General features: G+C 45.0%; 2 protein-coding genes across 2 annotated transcripts; one reads left to right on the top strand and one right to left on the bottom strand.

Moving 5' to 3' along the window:
- Positions 1-689: 689 nt before the first annotated feature.
- On the top strand, positions 690-11,087 carry styk1b (serine/threonine/tyrosine kinase 1b). The gene is made up of 10 exons (XM_042108149.1): positions 690-1,524; positions 3,710-3,750; positions 5,453-5,635; positions 6,779-7,123; positions 7,845-8,026; positions 8,459-8,539; positions 8,741-8,949; positions 9,061-9,101; positions 9,505-9,601; positions 9,783-11,087. The coding sequence occupies exons 2-10, from the start codon at positions 3,711-3,713 to the stop codon at positions 9,976-9,978; spliced, it is 1,374 nt and encodes a 457-aa protein (XP_041964083.1). The 5' UTR covers positions 690-1,524; position 3,710; the 3' UTR covers positions 9,979-11,087.
- Positions 11,088-12,644: 1,557 nt separating this feature from the next.
- Positions 12,645-23,569, bottom strand: phc1 (polyhomeotic homolog 1). Its single transcript, XM_042108208.1, is given in 16 exon segments — positions 12,645-12,810; positions 13,288-13,558; positions 14,531-14,702; positions 15,517-15,604; positions 16,387-16,474; positions 16,998-17,102; positions 17,104-17,160; positions 17,635-17,787; positions 18,011-19,143; positions 19,353-19,434; positions 19,996-20,235; positions 20,646-20,792; positions 21,059-21,136; positions 22,044-22,154; positions 22,561-22,682; positions 23,387-23,569. Coding segments are annotated over 15 exon segments (2,994 nt in total). The 5' UTR covers positions 22,678-22,682; positions 23,387-23,569; the 3' UTR covers positions 12,645-12,658.
- Between the last annotated feature and the right edge of the window lie 133 nt (positions 23,570-23,702).

The following is a 23,702-nucleotide window of genomic DNA, read 5'->3' as shown; positions in this document are numbered from 1 at the left end:
ACTGATATTACAGTGTAATTTACATGAACTTGTAACTCAGTATAGTGAATTAAAACTTTTAATGTAGTTTACTTCACATTTATAACTTATGATGTGTAAAGAATATGTTGTATAAAGACAAAACAGCAATAATCCATTATGGTTTAAAAGGACTGCACTCTGAATCTAAATATATTTATCCTGTATCATCAGAGGATCATAAATGCGATGATTTTCATCATAGTCTAACAGAGTATTGGTAAATAAGTAACAAATAACACTGCAAAAAATGAATTCTAACCAAGTGTTATTGATCTTATATTAAGATTAAAAAATCTATTTGGTATTGTTTTTAGTATGAAAAGATTTACCTAGCGCCCTCTCAAAAGATCATTTTGACTTAATTTAAGAAGACTTTAACTTATTTTAAGGAGTCTTATCAAGACAAATTTGCTCAACGCACTGGCAGACAAATTTGCTTGTTTTTAGGACAAATTTGCTTAACGCACTGGCAGACAAATTTGCTTGTTTTCAAGATGAGATGTCTTAAAATAAGTCAAATTTCTTTTAAATTAAGTCAAATGATTTCACCAAAAACGCTAGGTAAGTCTCTTTATACTGAAAACAATACCAACTAGTTTTTTTATCTTGATATAAGATTAATAACACTTGGTTAGATTTTGTTAGATAAGCAGTTTTTGCAGTGCAAGCAGTCTATTTTTTCAAAGCAAATTCACTCAATTAAAACAGTTAAGGGGATTAGTGACTTAAAACCTCTGTGGGTTTATAAGGGCAATTGTCACCAATAAATTTAGGTGAGAAAATGGACAAACCTGAATTACTGCTCTGCATTGGAGGTTAGCATGACAGGAGAGAAGGCTAGATATGTATGACAAAGGAAAACAGAGAGAGAGGAAAGACCAGTTTCTCTCAGACAAAGAGAAGAGAGGGAGTGTCCACCTGTCGATAGCAGACAGCAACACTCGGCCCTGGTAGGTCAGGATGACGAAGAGAGCAAGAAAGACAGATAGAAAGAGTGGGAGAGGATCCTGCATGTAGTTAACGATCATCAATGAGCTTTAATCACCCTACCTTTCACCCTATCTATTTTTGGACTCACCCAAAAGCCCAACACTGCAGGGCAAGTTCAAAACAAGAGAAGCCAGCCAACAGATAGCAGGAGAATAGGTGAAAAGGGCGGGACTAGGTTACAGCTGAGGGTGTGGCTAAGACAAACAAGGAGCCACTGCGTTCAGGAAACTAAACAAAAAAAAAACTCAATAAGCACACAAACAGCGGCACCTAAAGAGTGCGTGATAACCTGGCTCAGTGATTGCAGGAGCTAGGCAGAACGGCGGAAGGCTTTTGGCGATAACCCCAACCTGCTGCTGCTGCTGCTGTGTGTGTGGAGCAGGGTGGCTATGTCACCGCCTGGGTAAGACCTCAGGAGAAGGACCTCATCACCTCCATCTGAAGGAACTGGGATTATTTTAAAGGACGAAAGGATTATAGAGTTTGGCATCCTTCAGATATACTGACATACAGGTAAGATGATGCCACCACTTCATACCTGATCCTACTGTATTACTTCATCCTGAGGGGATCTGTAGTCAGTGTAGTGTGTGTATAAATACATATACGTGTGTGTGTGTATAGGTGTGTGTGTGACTATTACCGGTAGTTGGGTGAAATATGTTGTCAGACAGGTTAAGGGGGTGAACCGCCTGATGCAGAGCTGACAAGGGTTCCGGGTGTGAGACAAGACACCTTCAGAGCATGGTCTATTTATATAACTGCTAAAGCATTTGTAGAGTAAAATGTAGAGGAAGATATAGATATTTGTAGGTGTCACATTGATGTGCTCATTACCGCAAGGTTTATTTTAATCTGAGGGTACTCTCAACAGATATGGAAATGTTGACACATTTGAATAACAGCAATAACAGCAAGCAAGATGCATTCCTAGTACTGTGGTATATTTTGTTGAACATTCCTGTGACATGGTATGTTTGTCTTCCCATACATCATGATCAACAAAGACGAAATCTAAAATATCTATATCCTAGAAAAAATCCACCACACTGAGCTAAATAGGTACAATTAGATTGTTCTGGATGTGGTCTCCTTCTCTTGGTTTAATGTGGAAACTAAGTGTAGACCAAATCGCTTTCCAAACCATTTCTGTACATCCACAGGCACTTCTCACAGCCACAGTGATCTGGGATGTGTGTGTGTGTGTGTGTGTGTGTGTGTGTGTGTGTGTGTGTGTGTGTGTGTGTGCAATATGGGCTTCTCTACAAGTTATTTTGGGATATAACCTCACAACACCCTAAATCAATGTGGGGGGGGGGGGTATTTATATTTTCAAAAGACAATAGTCAATGAAAAACAACCACCATTAACTATAGTGTTCACTTGTTAGTTACTTGAGCTGGAGTCTTGGGGCTTTATTAATGATTCCTGGAGAGGACATTGCAGATGTAAGGAGAGAGGGCCTAAATAGGTCTGATGTCTGGCCTGGCCTGTTAAAAAACACTTCTGAATGTTTTAGAAACCAAAGATGACATCACCTACGGATTATTTTAGTGCCAATCTAACAGTTCTGAATGTTTTAGAAACCAAAGGTGACCCCCACCTACTGATTGTTTTAGTGCCAATCTAACAGTTATAAGGTGTATAAGGTGTAATACCACCACAAATCAATTGAATCAAATGAGTAGTCATTCAAAGCTAATTAGCATAATTGAATCAAGAATCCATTAATCTGTTATATTAATTATTACAGCCTTTGACACTTGACAGCTGTATGGGTTAGTTACAACACTGTATGGATTAGTTATAACACTGACAGAAATTGGAAGTCACAATTCCTCATTGTTTCAACACTTAAGTTGGGTCACACCACCATGGCATACTGTACACCCAGCCCTAACCTCATCTCACCTGAGAGAGTTGGGTCACACCAACATACATAATCGTCTGCAACTACATTTAAATCCTTGCTATTTAACAGCCAGTTTTCCCATTTCAGATGTTATGCAAATGATCAGCATGTCATGAGAATCAAGCTTAGTGGTTAGATGGTGCTTAACTGCCTACCCACATTTGCAACAGCCCTCACACCCTCACACCACACCTACCTTCTGAGAGAACACAAACAAGACCATTAGACCAGGGCTTGTTTCAATCCATATGAACTGTGATGAAAATGTAATGAGGTGTGTGTGTGTGGTGTGTGTGTGTGTGTGTGTGTGTGTGTGTGTGTGTGTGTGAGAGAGAGAGAGAGAGAGAGAGAGAGAGAGAGAGTGAGTGTGTGTGTGTGCTGCTTTATTTGAGAACTTTACTTACACAATAATCCCTCTGTGTGTAGAGGGTGGAAACAGAGATGATGTATGTTCTTGTCCTTCGCAAAACTTCCCGACACCACAAGGAAGGCGCCGTCATGTTGTCTGTCATCACCTCTGTGATCAGTGTGGCCAGCACTGTTTCCTCACCAGCAGGGAGAACCATAGTGTCTCTCATGCCCTGTCATACTCACCTGTCATACTCACCTGTGTCTCTCATGTCCTGCCATACTCACCTGTGTCTCTCATGCCCTGTCATACTCACCTGTCATGCTCACCTGTGTCTCTCATGCCCTGTCATACTCACCTGTGTCTCTCATGCCCACCTGTCATGCTCACCTGTCATACTCACCTGTGTCTCTCTGGTGTTCTCACTCTTTCTCCAGGATGTCTGACTCCCAGTGCCAGACGGGGGACACCCTCTGCTGTGAGTACAACCATTTTCTGCCTTAGGGTTTTGGATGGATATTTAAATATCATCACTGAGTTACTTAAAGGATGTCAGTTAGCTGATGAGCCATTCCTACTTTGAACTGCTATGTAGAAAATCTCACTTCTTCCCATAGCGCATGCTGTCCTTATGTTCTGCCCTAATGGGCATACACAGTGACAACAAATCAGTTGTGCAGGTAGTAGATTGGCACTGACATTGTATGTGTAAAATCTTATGACATGAAGGCTAACAGCAATAGAATAATACAAATTGCAAAAATGTGCCTTTTCCATGGAGGCCATGATGTCATAGAAAGAAAGCCACAGGTCAGACTCACCTGGTGGACAGGAATAAGGAAACATAGTTAAGACACTTCTGCCAGTCTGGAGGCTGAGCGGCTAACTCGGGACTTGATTTTCCTGCCACGTCATGCTTAGTGTGAGCAGGAAGTTATTTTCTCATTAGAGGCTGTTTCTTTAGGAAACCCCCACACATTCACCAGCATGCTGCTGTGTTTATTCCTATGGGTTGCTGCTGTGTTTATTCGTATAGGTTGACCAGGTTTACAGCAGGCTGTACTGTCCACATATTTGAACAGGCAAATCTATTGTTTATTCTTACGGTTATCACTATTTATTGTCTACATTTGCATTCAGATATCTGTATGTAAACAAATATTTGTAAGTTATATTAAAAGCACTACATGTGTGGTAAAACAGGTCACACCCTCTATTGCATTTACCTGATTAATTTACGCACCATGTCAGTGCATGAACTTGTTTACCTAGGCACAGTTATACCATTTCACTAGTTCGCCCTTCTATATGATTGCTTCAGCTAGACTAGAATGTATGGGCGAAGTGCGTGTTTGGCAAGGTAGCTGTCCGTGGTCCTGGAGTGCCTGGAGCGGATATCGCGATAGAGCGATGACCGCTTGCACCCCCCTGTGTAAGGAGGATGAGTAACAGGGCAATTGGTGAAATGGAGGAGTAGGGGGAGGAGGGGGGATGATTTCGCGAACGTCGGAGCGTGTGACGTATGGAAAAGGAGGTCGGCTTAAATAGGCCTACCCTGCGGCGGCAGTGGGTGAGTTAATTGCTGTCAATCATCCCGAAGGCTCCACCCGAACTTTGTTTATAAAACATCATATTGTGTGGACTACATTATCCTCATTGTCCTTGACCACTGGGTTGCATATTGTGTAGACAACATTATCCCCATTGTCCTTGACCACTGGGTTGCTGTTTTGTGTAGACGACATTATCCTCATTGTCCTTGACCACTGGGTTGCATATTGTGTAGACGACATTATCCTCATTGTCCTTGACCACTGGGTTGCTGTTTTGTGCAGATGTGCGTGTGTACGAGCAGGAGGTGATCGTGGTGCTGTTTTGTGCAGATGTGCGTGTGTACGAGCAGGAGGTGATCGTGGTGCCCGTGTTGCTGTTTTGTGCAGATGTGCGTGTGTACGAGCAGGAGGTGATCGTGGTGCTGTTTTGTGCAGATGTGCGTGTGTACGAGCAGGAGGTGATCGTGGTGCTGTTTTGTGCAGATGTGCGTGTGTATGAGCAGGAGGTGATCGTGGTGCTGTTTTGTGCAGATGTGTGTGTGTACGAGCAGGAGGTGATCGTGGTGCTGTTTTGTGCAGATGTGCGTGTGTATGAGCAGGAGGTGATCGTGGTGCTGTTTTGTGCAGATGTGCGTGTGTACGAGCAGGAGGTGATCGTGGTGCCCGTGCTGCTGTTGGCATCGTTCCTGGGCGTTCTGATTCTCCTGCTTCTGCTGCGCTTCTGCCCTGAGAAAGTGGACCGTCTGCGACCATCGGCCAGCAAAGGCAGTAAAGGCCAACGCTCCAGGAGAAACCTCCAGGGCATCGATGGTGAGTTCAGAAGCAGTATAGTCAAGGGGGAATCTAGGGGATGTTGATGGTATATCGTGTGTGGGTATAGATGATGACATGCAGCAGTATTTCACTGCGTGCAATATATAAATGTACCCGCTGATTAGAAAACCTTAGGACTGACATGGAATGTGTCTTGTCTAGAAGCAACACAGCCATTGCCCCCTCTCTCACTTTCTCAGCTTCCCATAGTCTTCAATCTTGCACTTCTGACATCTATCCTAGAGTCATTTTCCAAGTCCAGTTTGCCTCCAAACCCTCTCCAGCTACCTCTGAATGCTGTTATTCACTCGCCCTCCATGTTTTCCCGTAACTTGATCCTTTCTACGTGTAAGTGTAAGTTCAGTGTAAATTGACCCATAGCCCTGTTGTATAAGCTCACCACATGCAGCCCTGAAAAAGAATGAGACAATTTGGGACAACGTAGGCCAAGTTATGGACAGGCAGCTTAAAGCAGACCCATTGGGGCATTAAAACCTGAAAACTGAAAGTAACTCCCCACTGCCCCATGGGTGTGCTTTCAGCTGCCTGTCCATAACTTGGCCCATGGGTCTGCTTTAAGCTGCCTGTCCATAACTTGGCCCATGGGTCTGCTTTAAGCTGCCTGTCCATAACTTGGCCCATGGGTCTGCTTTAAGCTGCCTGTCCATAACTTGGCCCATGGGTCTGCTTTAAGCTGCCTGTCCATAACTTGGCCCATGGGTCTGCTTTAAGCTGCCTGTCCATAACTTGGCCCATGGGTCTGCTTTAAGCTGCCTGTCCATAACTTGGCCCATGGGTCTGCTTTAAGCTGCCTGTCCATAACTTGGCCCATGGATCTGCTTTAAGCTGCCTGTCCATAACTTGGCCCATGGGTCTGCTTTAAGCTGCCTGTCCATAACTTGGCCCATGGGTCTGCTTTAAGCTGCCTGTCCATAACTTGGCCCATGTTGTCCCAAATTGTCTCATTCTTCTTCCTATGGGCTGCATGTGATGAGCTGGAACAACAGGACTAGGGGTCAACTTACACTGAACTTACACTTTAACCCTTTTTCATCAACTGTTCTTATATTATACCACTGCATCCAGCCCAGATGACCAACCGTGACACTCACTCTCCCCCTCTCTGTGTCGTCCTTCCAGCCCCTCCAGGCATCAACCCTCTGGAGCACGAGAGCATCGCTCTGGACCTGCCGTCCTACTCCACCTTCACGCCCCTGGCGTCCTCCAGCGGCGTGTCCAGCATCTACTCCAGCAGCCGCGGCTCCTTCAGCGTCGACAACGACACCTTCAGCCTCCCGCCCGGCTCCGTCTCTGCGGACACCGTCGCCATGGTTGGTGCCGCCAAAGAGCCACGCCAGCGCCTGCCCGAGAAGTTCAAGCTGGTCACTCCGCTGCCCTCGTCCTACTCACTGAAGTCCGACAGCACAGTCTCGCTGTACCGCGCCAGGATGGACAACAGGAATGTGGTTCTCAGAGTGCTAAAAGGTGAACAGAGAGCTACCACTACCACAAGCTGTAATAACCTACTCAAGCTGAAAATGATCTGACGGATCATGAGAAATCTTTCTCTGATTGTAGAGATAGCATAGAAATAACAGTAATATCCTCAAAAAGACCTCAACTGACCTATACGCTTGATTCCATTCATTAAAAAGACCTCAACTGACCTATACGCTTGATTCCATTCATTAAAAAGACCTCAACTGACCTATACGCTTGATTCCATTCATTAAAAAGACCTCAACTGACCTATACGCTTGATTCCTTTCATTAAAAAGACCTCAACTGACCTATACGCTTGATTCCATTCATTAAAAAGACCTCAACTGACCTATACGCTTGATTCCATTCATTAAAATGGCATTGCAAATATTCTTTTTTTTCAGCATTCATCAGTGGTTATGCTCCATAAAGAGTAGCTAATTTGCTGTTGCAATATATTGCAGTAGTGCATATAACTTTTATAGTGCAGTAGTGCATATAACTTTTATAGTGCGGTAGTGCATATAACTTTTATAGTGCAGTAGTGCATATAACTTTTCTCTTCTCTCCTGTCTCTTTGTCCCCTCAGACTCATAACTTTTATAGTGCAGTAGTGCATATAACTTTTCTCTTTCCTGTCTCTTTGTCCCCTCAGACTCATAACTTTTATAGTGCAGTAGTGCATATAACTTTTCTCTTCTCTTCTGTCTCTTTGTCCCCTCAGACTCGGCCAGTGCCGGTGAGTCTCAGTCGTTCCTGGGCTTTGCCTCCTTCCTGTCCCAGCTGGGGCCCCACCCCTTCCTGCCGGAGCTGCTGGGTGTGGTGTCCGTGCGAGCGCCGCTCATCACTGTCACTGAGGAAATGGAGAACAGGGACATGCTGGGCTTCCTGTGGAGGTGCAGGCAGGTGAGGGAGTCTCAGAGTTCAACTACAACTCCCATGATGCAAGATCACCTGATACCACATACATGCATTATGCTGCGTTGTAGACAACTCAGATGTAGGAGATCGGACTTCAGTTCCAACTTTGAAGTTAAGGTAGATCAATGTGCCCCGAGTTTAGAAGTGGGAGACTTCGAGTGGTGTTCCATTTCACTTCAAGTAGGTCAGAAATCTTGACCTCTGGTCTGGAATGAAATTGGAAGATTCCAACTAGGAAATATCCGACATCTGAGTTTTCTGGAATGCAGCATTAGGTGTGCCAAGAAAATTTAGAAATGGTTTCTGCAATCTACACTACCAAACACTACCAGGTAGATCATGACATGAACTACAGACTTCTGACCTAAGACCTTTGACATTAGACACCGTTTTATTTTTTCCAAATGTTGTTTGTAGGAGAATGTGGGCGTGGATGCGCTCTGTGAGATGACGGAGAAACGCGTCTTCACCATGGCCTCCCATGTAGCCTCTGCCCTGGTGAGTGTCCTAGCGAGGTGCTTCTACCTTAACAGTGTCACCAAGGTTGTGCAAATGAATATATATATATATATATATATATATATATATATATATATATTTGAGAGATGAAATAGTCATCATCTTGTCATTATTGAATGTCTAGAGCTGTGCTGTGAGCTGTGTGTTTACATAGTTTCTTTCTCTTCCCACTTCTTCTAGGAGTATCTCCACAGCAAAAATCTTGTACATGGCAACATAAAAGCACGCAGTGTTCTGGTCAGTCGTCAGTTCACGGCCAAACTGTGGGGTCTTGGTGGTGTCTATGCTAGGGGGGCGGGAGCTACCCATGCCCATGAGGATTCTGGCAAGAAGAAGTGGCAGGCGCCAGAGCTATTGGCCAGAAGGCCTATCAGTCAAAAAAGTGACGTGTAAGTGATCTGATCTGGTTTTAAACTGAGTGGCTTGACTTTATTCATTTTGTATGGGACTTTGTGGTCTTTTCATTTCTAAATCTGTGATTTTTGTTCTTGTCTTCACAGCTGGTCTTTCGGACTCATGCTCTATGAGATGGCGACACTAGGTGAGTTTCTCCGTGATTCAAGTCTGATTAGTGGTCATCAGTCATTGACTCGTAACTTGTTCACAGCATAGCTGAAGGGAAACCCAGAGACTATTTATGTATAAAGGAACCAAAACAATAAGGTGGTTTTTGCTAGACTTCCTTCCTGAAAGCTTTCGCCATATCGTACATAGTCTGTCACTGCTATGATAGTAACTGGGCCATGGCTCACACCACCTTCTGACACATCTGCATGTGTTTACTTTTGCAAATGACAAGGCTAATCAGGAATGCTCCACTACATCAAGTAAACGCTCAGCTGAGCTAAGTAGTACAAAAGTGAGTTTTTGTAGGGTGGCCTTTGTGTCGAGGACAATGCTGTAGATTGGGTTTGACACATCACCCTCCCTTCCTAACCAATCAGGGGAAGCTCCATTCGCCGAGTTGCCTGTGACTGAGCTACTGCAGTACCATCAGCGAGGCAAAATCATCAAGAAGCCACCCAACTGCTCCAATGCACTGTAAGTACACCAGCAAGAGCAATACACACATATACATACACACACACACACACACACACACATACATACACACACACACACTTCCCCTGCAGTTATTTCTTTTCTTTGTCCTGTGTTTTGTTTAGCATGCAGAGATAACATCTTGACCCTCTTTGCATGTCTCTGTCTCCACCCCATGCAGGTACGCCATCATCAAGGCCTGCTGCCAGTGGAAGGAACAGGATCGCGTCTCATTGGCCGAAGTGAGTCGCAAGCTCCAATCCGGTGAGAAGAGTGCCAATGACAAGACTGTCTTCCGAGTGCCTGAACTGATCAACATCGAGCGTTACCTCAAGGAGGCCGGCTATGGAGACTCTAATAGCTACACAGTCTTCTGAAGAGCCAGCTGGGGAGGCTTTGTACTGTTGATCTGCGAGCTATGATCATCTAAGTCTTTCTACTTGCGTATTGTTTCCAGTTTCTCACATTCAGGAAAAATAATTAAATGTTTCCTTTCGCAATGAAGGAACAGCAGTTCTTACAGTGTCCTTGTTCCTCTAATCCGCTGTGTTCTGGGCCCTTTACTCACTTTACCTTTCCTGTAGTGAATGGCAGATCAGTCCGTCCATCTCCTCGAGCCGTCCCACACTAGAACCCCTTTTCTTCACTTCCCATTGCCTGTCATCTGCACTGTGCTGTGCAGTGCGCTGAACACGACCTGCTTATGTTGGCCAAGCCAGGGAATTTACTCTCCGTATGCGCACGCAGTTTACACACGGGAGTATGCATGTGGCCCAGAGGATTCCCTGTGGTTTACTGTGCGTAGTTGACCCCTTCAGCAGGAGCAAGAGAGGCCACCACATAGAGCCTTGTGTTGTGTTGTATGGGCTGAGATCAAACGCTGTGGAAATAATCCATCAAACACATTATGGCAGTAGACTTGAACATGGAAACCACTTCAATTGCTCCGGTACTGTAAATATAAGGTTAATATTCTCGCGTTTACCAAGAAGTCTAAGATTAATAATATATACAGATGAAATCAATTTAGTTTATTATGTGAGATTGCTGGTATTTTACACATTATGTATTTTCTTTTGTAGATTAATAATATAAAAAAGGGGACCAGCTGCCAATACCAAACGTAACCCAAAGGCACATGGTCTATCTATCTGCCCCCACCTTATGATGGCCTGAAAGAGAAAACCAACAACATGGGATCACACAAATACAGCTTGTGACAGAATCCCATTCAACATTTTGTCACTAAGAGTTAAAAAAAACTGCTCTATGACAATCACCTCTTTTTTTAAGGAAGATTTGTTTCCTAGCTTGGTGTTGACGAAGGGCAGCAGGACGTGGTCTGGTTGGCCTGATGAGGGATTTGAGGCGTGTGATGTGAAGTGATGAAGTGTCATCTTGGCGTTTGATGTGAAGTGTTTAAAATGTGTCCCTCTAATGTGTACAGGTGTCTAATAAAAATAAACAAAACTGTCAAAGCTCTTAATCTCTTACTGTACTTTCACACAGAGTTTAGCTGTGCAATGTTTTGAATGGATCACATGGAAATTGTTTTTCCAATAACTGATTGATCTAACTCAAGCTAAACAAAAGCTACTTTGTGGTCATGTTCAGAAACAGGAGACTCGTTCAAGAAAACAGATTCTGTTTATTTAATATTTCTGCATATAGAGAAACAGGTTCATGATCCAACCATGATCTCAAACTCGCTCCCACACTCGCACATGCACGTCGCTCTGTGACGGTCAGGTCAAGCTTCTAACACTGCTACTCAACGCACAGCTTTCATGTAAACTGCCCTCCAAAAAATATTTTCAATATCTTTTTTTTTTGAGTATAAATGAAGAAAAGCACCCCTAATAGCTACTGTAGAAAAAATAATACCTAAGGGTTTTAGTTTTGCTTCCTATGATTGTTTTTTTTTCTCCTACTGACAGAGGTGGACCGTTTCATGTGCGTCCCAGCCCTGTCTTTGAAAACATTTTGATGGAATGAAAAGAGCAAATGTCACTGGAGACTCAAGCCTTCACTCTCCGTCTCTACTGTAGAAAATGTGTAACACTCCAGAGAGGCGAAGAAGGCATCGTATGCATATTCTCAGAACTAACGGCTAAATTGTCCAACTACTGGAGTACTGGTGATTACCTAATGTAATCATATCTGCACACTCACATGTTTCGAGTTATATGTCTCGAATGACACACTCCCCCTCACATTCATCACACACACACACACACTCAACGGTTTCCAGCTTTCTCGGTTTAGCTGTAATGGACTTCACATCATGATTACATGATCACTCAGACCAAACAATAAAAATAAAAAATGGTTGCACATTCAATGTCCAGGTAAATCAAAGCTCCTCCCCCCCCCCCCCCCCATTTGCCCCTCCATTCAGTCGTGTCGCTGGAGCTCACTAACGGCCACTACATACTCGCCATTCCCCACCTGTATTGACATGTGACAATGTTCCATTTTGACGTCACATTGACGCGCTAGCGGTCGGGGGTGGCGAGTATGTAAAGGGCTTAAGGCGATACACTCACTCCTTTACTCCTCCCAGACCCCCACCTCACCACCCGCCCCCCAGTGCGGAGCAATCCTAATCCCTCCCTTTTGTTTTCATGTGGCCCAATGTTTCTGCAGTCTCCCCGGTCCCGGTCCCATATGCATGTCCCACCTACACTACAGATTAACTTTCACTTTGTCCCCCCTCCCATCCGCACACCTCTTCAGTCTCAGGTTGTGGATGATGGTTCATCCGGTCACCTGTCTCTGCCCCATTCATCTCTTTAGTCTTCCAACTCATTTGCTGAACCCCCACCCCCCCCCTCCCCACCCCCTGAACATTCCTCAACTCATATCTTCAGTCTTTTAAGTTGTCCCAGGCTCAAAGTAGTCCCCCCCCCAAAAAAAGAAACCAGCAACCCATTCCTCTCCCCCATCCCCCCCCCCCCCCCCCCCCATGTCTGCAGTCTCAGGTGGCTGATGGCTCAAACCTTTACCCCCCACACTCCCAACCCACCCCTCCCTTCCTCCCTCCCTCTCCCCCCGTCCTCAGTCTCTCAGGTTGTTGATGGAGGCGCAGATCTTGAGCGCTGGTCCCAGTTTGATGTTCATGGTGGACATGAGATGCTCCTCCTTCAGCAGCAGCAGCGCCTGGCCGTCGATCTCCTGCGACAGGAACTGAGGCGCCAGGTCCTCGCAGCCTACCAGGAAGTGCACACAGCACAGTCAAATGACCAGGAAGATGCACATCTCTACTCACACTACCAGTCATTCCACAGGAACTTTTGTACAAATCAGTTTGAAGCATTTAACGTGAGAGTAACGCATCTGATTGCTTTGTGTTCTCTCTAAACCAAACCCATGGTTATGGTGTTGTCAAGGTCAAGGCTCAAGGTTACTTTATTAGATCTCCCAAGGGAGAAATGTGTTTCGGATAGAGGATAAAGGCTGCTACAACCAAAATACAAAAAACAATAGAACAAAGCACATGATACATAAAGTCAATAAAAAATACATTGTGAATGGTCACAATGGGAATGTTGTTGCTAGCATTTTGGTCTATTGAGCCACACAGGATTAAGACTGCTTTAAAACTATGCAATGAAAGGCAAAAGACATGATTTCTGAAGAGGGATATTGTGGATCAAAGTGCAAGAAATCTTCCTCGTCATACAAACCTTGCAGAGACGAAATGAAACGACAGACTTCGTCCACGCCCCAGTGGGCGGGGCTACCCGAAAGGAAATGCGAGCCGTCCAATGGCAGGCCACCAGCCGTCGAGCCGTCCAATGGCAGGCCACCAGCCGTCGAGCCGTCCAACTGGGGTCCGCAGTGAGCAGGAGGAGGGCAGGAAAAGGAGGAGCCAGGTGACAGGGACAGGGAGTCTTCCTCCTCTTCCTCCCCGTCACAGCTGGACAGGTCCTCAGATCGGCTGGACTCAGAGCGACACTGACCGACAGAAAAAGAGTCGAGGAATAAGACGAACTGAATACCAAATGGGCTTCAAAGGAGAGAGAGAGAGCGAGAGAGAGAGGGAATATACAGTAATAGACACAGAGAGAGAGAGAGAGAATAGAATATCCCTGAATAGAGATTACTGTATAGCCCCATACTTAAATGACATCAGATAGAAAGAAAAGAACAACACTGACAAAATACAGAATCAGTGACCATAGTCTACACATTGAAACTGGCAGACATAGTCAAACATGGGTGCCTAGACATATGAGGAAATGTAGCTTCTGCATAAATGATGTAGAAAACGAGGAACATTTCCTTCTTAATTGCATTAGATATGCTCCTATAAGAGACATTTTTTTTGCTGAATTCAAAAAGCATATAACAGAATTTGAAAATCTATCTCCACAAAGAAAACTATATACTGTATATTATTGGGAGAAGAACCAAACTGTTCATGCCTAGCTGCAGATTATATTATGACCTGCCATAAAACAAGAGAAAAGTTGTAATTTTTTTGTGGCATATTGATGAGTTTATCCCCTTTGTGTACATGTAAATACTATGTTTGATATTAGGTATTGCTATTGACCTCTAATTGATTTATGTAGATATATCTGCAAGTGTAGGCATATAATAATGTGTTTACAATAATATGTTTTTTTTGTTTTGTTTTTCTACAGTATAGCCCTATTACTGAAGCTATTACTGTCCTTTCAATACCATTTACCTTTTTTATATATTTTTTTCTTTCCTTTCATTATTTTTGCCCACATTAAACATTTCATTTCATTATTTTATTCCCACATTTTTCCTACTGGTCGGGGATCGAACAGGCAACCCTTCGGTTACAAGCCCTAACCAGTAGGCCACGGCTGCCCCCAAAACAAAACCAACTTAAATCAAATCAGCACTATATCACTAGGTAATCAACTCTGACTGATTATTAGAGTCAGAACTCACCTTCATAGGCAAATGTCGGCCTGCTATTTTAGCACAGGCGATCTCAGAGCTACTCCTGCGAGGACCCCTGCGTCTGGCCACCGCGTCCTTCTCTGGGGGGGCTGGAGGTGGACCGCCCCCCCCCATTCTCCCCCTACTGCTGCGGAAGTGGTGGCTGCAGCTCACATTGTACCTGTTGCAGGAAAATACATGTGTTTCTGACAAAATACTTATACAATAGCAATATGTCTGACGTACATGATGGCATGCAATATGATATACCAGACTTAAGGTAGCTTAGAGTTACCAGAGCTTTACAGTGTTAAGGTAGCTTAGAGTTAAGTACCAGAGCTTTACAGACTTAAGTACCAGAGCTTTACAGTGTTAAGGTAGCTTAGAGTTAAGCTACCAGAGCTTTACAGTGTTAAGGTAGCTTAGAGTTAAGCTACCAGAGCTTTACAGTGTTAAGGTAGCTTAGAGTTAAGCTACCAGAGCTTTACAGACTTAAAGGGAAACTTGGCAGGATTTCCCCCTCTGCTGGAGAAATTGTGCATTATGCTATTTCAAACTGTGGAAAAAGGTAACGACAAAAAGGTAACAATAAAGCACATGGATTTGTTTACAAGCTAGCAAAACGGTTAGCATAAGTTCGGCAGACAATGTGGATGTTACAAGGTAAGAAACACGATTTAAAACGAGTTTCTTGTTTCTCACTTCTCTTTCCGGGACGGTAGTCTCAATGTTGCAAGGTTGGTTTTCCGCCTGGGGACACTAGGGGCAGCGGGAAAAGTCACCATTTTCACCGGAACAGGTCATTTAACCATCCGAATGATTTCTAAACGGGTTTATTACGTTGAAATAGTTGCCAAGTTCCCCTTTAAGGTAGCTTATAGTTAAGTTACCAGAGCTTTACAGACTTAAGTACCAGAGCTTTGAATTGTGTTACAGCAAATTGTCTGAGCTTTAAAATCACAGCATTAGAGAATAAGGAGCGGAGTTCTGAATACCTCTTTGCACACGTCTTGGAACAGAAGCGCTTGGTCCCGCCGAACTGGCTGGCTGGAGCAAAGTTCTCACAGTACTCACACTTCAACACTGACAAACACAAGAACGGCAGGAGAGAGAGAGAGAGAGAGAGAGAGAGAGAGAGAGAGAGAGAGAGATTTTATATTAAACAATTATTGAAAATATAATGTGTATTTCACTTGATAGGCTAATGGAAACATTCATTCTCGTGCCTCGAACATACAGTGGGGTGTAGTATTTGAACCCATGCTAAAGTTGACTAAAAAGAGGAATATAAAATCATCTTTTGGAAATTGATCTTAATCCCTTATCCAACCTTTCAGGACAGCAATTTCCTTTGTGAATGAATAATGTATCTAATGTAAATAAATAAATGTTCTTCCTTAAAATACAGGGGTCATAACTATTCACACCCCTATGTTAAATTCCCCATAGAGGCAGGTAGATTTTTATTTTTAAAGGCCAGATTTCATGGATCCAGGATACTAAGCATCCTGATAAAGTTCCCTTGGCCTTTGGAATTAAAATAGCCCCACATCATCACATACCCTTCACCATACCTAGTGATTGGCATGGTGTTATTTCAGTTAGCCTATTAGCTGGTTTGATTTGTTAATAGGTTAACTGAAATACAATTTCCAAAAGATGATTTTATATTCCTCTTTTTAGTCAACTTTAGCATGGGTTCAAATACTTAAATGTACCCCACTGTACATTAACTTGAACAAAGAGTATTCCTATTACGATGACCCTTTCTGCAGTGCTTGGTGGTATGTGAGGGAGAAAGCACATCTCAAGCGGAAGCTGTATCTAGTTTGGCCACTCATAGTCACATGGGCACATGTATTCACCTGCAGAGCCTCCTGTTTCTGATTGGATGTTGGATGTAACAGTCATAGACATGGAACCCTCTGCTCGATCCTTCACTAGTCCTGTCACCTGTCAGTCAAAACACAAAGCACTTGTAGACACTGGCTGGGTTATTGAAAACACCACAGATCGATCATATTTATTTAGACTCAAGTTAGAGCCAATACTGTCCAAAAAAAATTTTACATCATAAATGTGAAAATATTCAATCAGTATAGCCAGGACTGTCCATAGACAATTACTTGACTCGTCTAGTAAATAGGCCATTATCCCCAAGTCAGTGTTGAAACGGTCTATATTGAATCGGTTTTAAATCCATCTATATTAAATCTGTGTTAAACCTGTCTATATTAAATCAGTGTTGAAACTGTCTATATTAAATCTGTGTTGAGTCTTTCTATATTAAATAAGTGTTAAATCAATGTTGAATCTATCTATATTAATTCAGTGTTGGATTTGTCCATTTTAAATCAGTGTTGAATCTGTCTACATTAATTCAGGTGTTGGATTTGTCAATATTAAAACAGTGCCTAATCGGTCTCTGCTAAACTAGCGCTGAAGCTGTCCATATCTGACGAGAGTGGGGACTTACGGGGAAGGGCTCAGCTCCCTCCTGGATGACGAAACCCTCAATTAGGTGAGTGAGCACCTGAGGCTTTACCACCGCCTGGGGGAGGGGGGCCCTGTCGCCCTGACAAACCACCCCGTGGGAGAGGCAGGAGAGTGGGAGGAGAGGAGAAGGCCGTCTCTGGGGGCTGAGAGAGAGAGAGAGAGAGAGAGAGAGAGAGAGAGAGAGAGAGAGAGAGAGAGAGAGAGAGAGAGAGGAGAGAGAGAGAGAGAGAGAGAGAGAGAGAGAGAGAGAGTATGGAAAAAGAATGAAAGAAAGAGAAGTAGGAATAAGAGAGTTTGGCAGATAGAGAGAGAGAGAGAGAGAGAGAGAGAGAGAGAGAGAGAGAGAGAGAGAGAGAGAGAGAGTGTGAGAGAGAGAGAGAGAGAGAGAGAGAGAGAGAGAGAGAGAGAGAGAGAATGAGAAAGGTTTGACATGGACAGGGAGAGAAAGGGCGGTGGGCAGCCATGACGAACAAACAGGTACATTTCCATTCCAATTGGTCCTCTGATATTACATTGCACAGAGCAGAGGGCTGAAAAGGTCATCTGGGCTCATCTGGGCTCATTTCAGACAAACACAAGTACCAGGTGGCTGGGGAGCTACGGGGAGAGAGCGGGACGTGGGCCTCACCTGTGTCCAGAGAAGGAGCCGGCGAGAGGGGGGGAGCAGAGTCTCGCACTGACGGACAGCAATGAGGGAGGGCCTCTCCTGATAGGTCGTTGGGGCCATCAGACTCCGACTTCCTCTTCAGGGAGCCAATCACAGGCTTCGTCTGAGAATTTACACATACAAATGACACGTTTTACAGCAAGCTCAGGGGTTTCTAGGCCACTATTGTGCTCTGTGATATTATCAATAAACTGACAAATAACATTTTGTAATTTCAGTTAATGAGGGATACTTTTTGGAAATATTAACCAAACCATGAAGCTAGAAGTCTGAAAATCCCTCATCCCACTATTACATAGTTTGAATAGTAGAACAGCCATCCTCACCGCTGTTGGTCCAGACTGCATAAACACAGACTCTCCATTGGAGGGCGCCACCACGGACACTAGGCCATGGCTGTGTCCATCCATGGAGTGGGGGATGGAGACAGGAGGAGAGGAGGACGAGGAAGACGAGAGGTTGGGGTTCAGCGCTGCCTGCTGACTGGCCAGCAGCTGGCTGACCGGTACGGCACTTTGGGGAGTCTTAAGGCACATTCCTCCTGCCCCCGCCTCCATGGACGTCACCATGGCCACCATGCTGCCTCCGTTGCTGTTGGCGGCGGGCACGCCGTTGCTGCTGTTGTTGCTGCTGTTGTTGCCCAGGGTTACGCTCTGTTCCTGAGCGAAGCAGTTCCGGGCGTGCGCCAGCGCCACAGCCTGGGAGTTTCCCAGAGTGCCCTGCCTGGCGCCAACCAGCTGCACAGGCACGTGGGGCGGGTGGTGCCCAGCGGACGGCTGGCTGTGGCTGGGAGGAGCGGGGAGGATGGGAGGGGGGTGGCGTGGGGGCATCTGCATGGGCAGCCGGTGGCCCTGCGCGGTCTTGGGCTGGATGGGCACTGGCGTGGTGCTGTGCGACAGCTTGTCGGCCGCGCCACCGGTCACTCCCTGCTGCGGCTGCTGCTGCATGGGCTGCACCACCAGGGTCTGGGCGCCCAGGTTGGCCTTGGTCGCCATGGTGCCCATGGTGTAGCCCTGCGAGGACGTGGGCACGCTGGATGTGGGCACCAGGATGTGGGTGACGGTGGCGGCCGGCGTGACGGTGGTGACCGCCCGCGCCTGACACAGCCCCGACGGCGAGAGCAGCAGCTGCGACAGCGGCAGCGCGGTGGAGGCCGAGGAGGAGGAGGAGGAGGAGGGAGAGGAGGAGGAGGGTGGCACGGCGGCAGCGGAGCCCGCAGCGTTGGGGTTGGCAGCCATGTTGGCCTGGCCCGCACTCTTACCGGCCATGCCGCCGGGCACACCGGGAGCGCTGGGGTGAGCGTAGGAGGCCAGCTTGGGGCTGGAGAGCTGTGGCTGCTGAGGAGCGGCACTCTGGTGCGCTACTGCTGCTGCCGCCGCGGCCACCGCCTGCGAGAACTGCTGCTGCTGATGCTGCTGATGCTGCTGATGCTGCTGATGCTGGGGGATGGAGTATGTGGCTGAAGACAGAGAAAGAACAGAATCACAGAGAGAGGAAGGAACAGGGGCAAACGGGGGAAAAAAGAAGAGGAGAAAAGAGGAAAAAGGGGGATGTGGACCAGAGAGAGAGATCTGCTTACTGCTAGAGTATTACTAGCAATACAGAGGGTTGCGGTTTGTGAAATGTACAACTATGAAAAGGATTGTGATTCATGAAAAATGAACGCACCTGCATCTTTCCTCTCAGGGAACTCCGTCTTCACTGCTGCCACACGGGGAGTGGACACACAACGCATAGCCAAGTTCTGGACCTGGGAGGCAATTATGAGGTTGGAATGAGGCATTTAAACAAAAAATAGATCATCTAAAACTAGGTTCTCTACAAGCATTTTATTCCCCGTGAAAATGGCGCATAAAATCAAAACACCTGTTAGACCATGTTCAGACTAGGCTTCTGTTTTTGACAAGAAAAGTTGGCCAGGCCACTTTTTTTATTTGAAGCTGACCATAAACTTTAGGACAAGTCCATTTGAACTCCATAAATGAGTATGGTGATACACATTAGACCTCACGTCATATAGCTCATTGTACTCAATTTCTGCTTCTGCTGTCTCATAATTCAGCTTGTAATTGGTCAGCTGTCAAAAAAGCACTTGAGATAGAGTGTTTATTCTGGGCTGGGCATTTAAAAAAAAGCTGAGGAATATTTTGAAAACACGGTCCACTCCATAGGATTATAATGTAAAACAGACGCCGGCAGCTTCAAAAAAGACGCATAGTCTGAACGTAGTCTTATTAAGTTCATCTTATTACTATTACAGTTCTTTTAACATTTGGCATTTTTGTCTTGGGTTTGGTAAATTATGCTTAACCTGGTCATTGTCTGGTGATTGTCCCATAGAGGTAGGAGGGACTTCCTGTTGTTGTTGCTGCTGCTGCTGCTGTTGTTGTTGTTGTTGATGTTGTTGTTGTTGATGTTGTTGTTGTTGATGTTGTTGATGTTGCGGCTGCTGCGGTTGCTGCTGGGCAACAGTTGCCACAGCCGCTGTTGCCGTGCCGCCAGGCATAAATATGAGCTGGGAGGCCAGAGGTGTCCTGAGGGGTCGGTTGACCTGTCCAAAGAGAGGGAGGGTCAGAAGAGGAAGAGAAGATTTCTAAAAGATTACTTGAGATCAAAAAAGCCAAGCAGTAGATGAGGAACACAAGTGGGACTGAAAAGAGTGGAATTTAATGGGGTGAGTCATTCAGCACACCAAGGTAAAAGGTAACTTTGGGTGCGTAAGACCATGTGTTGCATTTGAAACGGACTTGTCTTAGTTATTCCATTCCTAGAAAATCAAGAGATTATTAAAGAGGAGAATCTAAGAGATTATTAAAGAGGAGAATCTAAGGAAATGCCGCTGCAGGAGGCCCAACGTCACATCCTATAATAATGGCGTCCTCATCATTCAGACCATTGACAGCCTCTGATTTCCAACCCCTGCTAAGAAAGCAAGATTCCCCAAACGAGCCGATGACCTACCCGCAGGTACAGGTTCTGCCCCTGCCCAGGAGAGCTGCCCCCCAGCAGCACGGGCTGAGTGAGGCCAGAGGACGTGGCCGAGGTGGCAGGTCCGATGGGCCGGGGGTTGGTCATGGTGCCTCCCCCTGAGGAGGTGCTGAGGTTGACCTGGGGGGGTGAGAACCAGACACAACTCTTTCCTGTGCTTAGATGAAGGAGAACTGTATTTCATTTAACAGCTGGCTAGTGAGTGCAGATGAGATCAGTTAGGACATGTATGATCCTGCTTAAACTAATAGATAGAGACTTTGTCCGATAGATACATGTATACCAAAATAATTTACGATTAACTTAATCGAATAATTGTTGCTGCCATAAAATTAATGCATGTTGATGTGTGTGTGTGTGTGTGTGTGTGACCATATGATACTCACGGTACAGTGGGTGGTGCTGGTGGCCTGGGAGACGCTGTTGCTGGGAGAACTGGACTGACGACTGGCTGCAAGAGTGGCCTGCAAGACCATGAAGACAGCACAATGATCACCAGTGAGTTTACTGGACACACAGCACAATGATCGCCAGTGAGTTTACTGGACACACAGCACAGTGATCGCCAGTGAGTTTACTGGACACACTGACAGAGGGACCATACAAACCAGGTTTTATTCCCCAAAAAGAATTCCTTCTCTTGGTGTTCTTGTTCAGCAAAACAATCAATCATACAGCATCTACCAGCTGTCAAAGGGCCCCAATCTAGGCCTGCATGCTGTCAAAGGGCCCCAATCTAGGCTTGCATGCTGTCGTCTCTACCCAGCTGTCAAAGGGCCCCAATCTAGGCTTGCATGATGTCAAAGGGCCCCAATCTAGGCTTGCATGCTGTCGTCTCTACCCAGCTGTCAAAGGGCCCCAATCTAGGCTTGCATGCAGTCGTCTCTGCCTCAATCAAGATAGGAACATGTAATGAGAGTACACAACTCTAGACCAAAGCTGCGGCATGAATTAGTTTTACTGTGCCATGACCTCACAGACAACAGAGTGTAGGTTTGAGTGCTGCCGTGTTAGTCGTAGAATTGTGAGCATTTGTTGTCTGTGTAGTTACCAGATCATCTATGAATTTGTGTTTGACAGTTAGCACAATCTGTGAGACATTTTAATAGCAGTCTGTAATTATGATAACATATCATGGTCAAATATGCTTGTGGATGCTACAGTACACAGAGGTTACTTTAATCAAAGGCCTACTTTTGCTCTTATAAATGTATACATGATTTATTCTATACTCTTTCCTATGGCACGTGTGTGTGTGTGTGTGTGCGCGTGTTTGTGTTTGTGTGCGTGCATGCGTGCGTGTGTCAAAGCATGTTTCTGTGCTCGAGTTTGTGATCCATCCAATGGCAAAGCACTGTGTGCTGGTCTAACCTGTTGTACAGCAGCGAGGTTATGCAGTTGAGCGGTGTTGATCTGCTGTTGTAGCATCAGCTGCTGGAAGTACTGAGCTGCATTTGGTTGTCTCTGCAATGCCTGCAGGGCCTGCCAACAAGAAAACAACACTACATTACCCATTGCCACACAGTTGGGATTTCACACCTAAATTTAGTCATTTAGCTGATGCTTTTATCCAAAGCCACTTAGAAAAAAAGGGAACAATCAATGTGCAGTGTGACTAGGACATTGCAATAAGTATTATTCGCAAAGAATTTTAATAAGAGGAGGAATACTCTGTTAGCGTGTTTGCTAAGCAGCCTTTATAAACAAACCGTTTAGGTGTTTGAACAGAAATGGTCTCCACTACTGCTTATATCAAATGTATATTTCTCTGATAAACAAGCACAAAAAATACGTATTTATATTAATTTAGTGAATTTTGTTACATCTTCCCAGGTTCAAAGTCAAACGAACATAATAACTGTCCATTTCAAATACTGTAAATTCTCACCTGTACAGCTTGTCTCTCATACAGAGACATATGAGCGATCTGAGGAGGGCGGGAGTTCCCTCCTGACTGAGTGTTGCCATTGGCAGAGCCAGAGTTTTGGTCCTCTCCTGCCTCCATGGTCTCTATAGTAGAGTACAACAACAAAAAACGGAAACATATCGAGTTCAGAATACACACACATAGGCATACACACACACACACACACACACACACACACACACACACACACACACACACACACACACACACACACACAGACATGACATAATTGCGACAATGCAAGCTAAGATGTTGCATTAAACACTATAATACAACTATGCAAATAGACCAAAATTCTGAGTTGTTCCTGGATTGCAAAAATGATTATGTGCCAACATTATCATTTTAAAGGACTGGTAGCACATGTTAGTAATTTATCAAATTGTCAAAAAACACACAAAGTTGTGGGATTTCCTAAAGAACAGCTGAGATTTAAGTTAAAGACAACAACAGAACTATTAGACCTGTCAAGACAGAACGATTGATGACCAAACTGAGAAGGTTTTGCAAAAGCACGGTGCAACAGTGCAACAGAAACAAATAGTTAAGTCTCTCGAGAAAACCAGCGAGGCTGGGCAAAATATGACATGCAATACTCACAAACTTTAAATACAACGGACGGACCTTCTCATGTTAATTTATTGCATCTGTGAAAACGACGGAGGGCCTTCAATAGTCTAGCAAAACAACTCTGTAGCTAGGTATGATAGCTTTAGTTAGCTTTCCCCAACATTAGCTAGCTGGCCAGGGTGCAGAACAGAAGAACACTGGCGAGGTACACATTTACCTCAATCCTGTCTTGCGTTCCAGATACTTGGAAGTAACCGCTTCGTCGTTGTGTTTGTTGCCGTACAAGTATGGTGAATTCCTTTAAATAGCTATTTTTTTCCTGAGCAGACTTCTGGTAAATCTGCAAACAACGGTTCTTGAGCTGAGGTAAAGGCTATGAAGCCCCGCCCCCTCAACTGTTTACAATTCTCTTTCCGGCGCCAAAAATGACGTTGACAAAAATGCACAAGCAAAAATGTTTCTCTTCGCCTTATTTCTAAGTAACTGAATAGGACACATATTTATTTTCATTGCATAAACATGCAGGACCTAAT

Source organism: Alosa sapidissima, chromosome 10 (assembly GCF_018492685.1).
Source record: "Alosa sapidissima isolate fAloSap1 chromosome 10, fAloSap1.pri, whole genome shotgun sequence".
NCBI lineage: Eukaryota > Metazoa > Chordata > Actinopteri > Clupeiformes > Clupeidae > Alosa > Alosa sapidissima.
This window is presented reverse-complemented; position numbering and strand designations above follow the sequence as displayed.

Coding starts and splice junctions, on each gene's coding strand:
- styk1b (XM_042108149.1), top strand. CDS start 3,711: ATGTCTGACTCCCAGTGCCAGACGGGGGACACCCTCTGCT. Junction 7,124..7,844: donor GGTTCTCAGAGTGCTAAAAG/GTGAACAGAGAG, acceptor TTGTCCCCTCAG/ACTCGGCCAGTGCCGGTGAG. Junction 8,950..9,060: donor ATCAGTCAAAAAAGTGACGT/GTAAGTGATCTG, acceptor TTGTCTTCACAG/CTGGTCTTTCGGACTCATGC.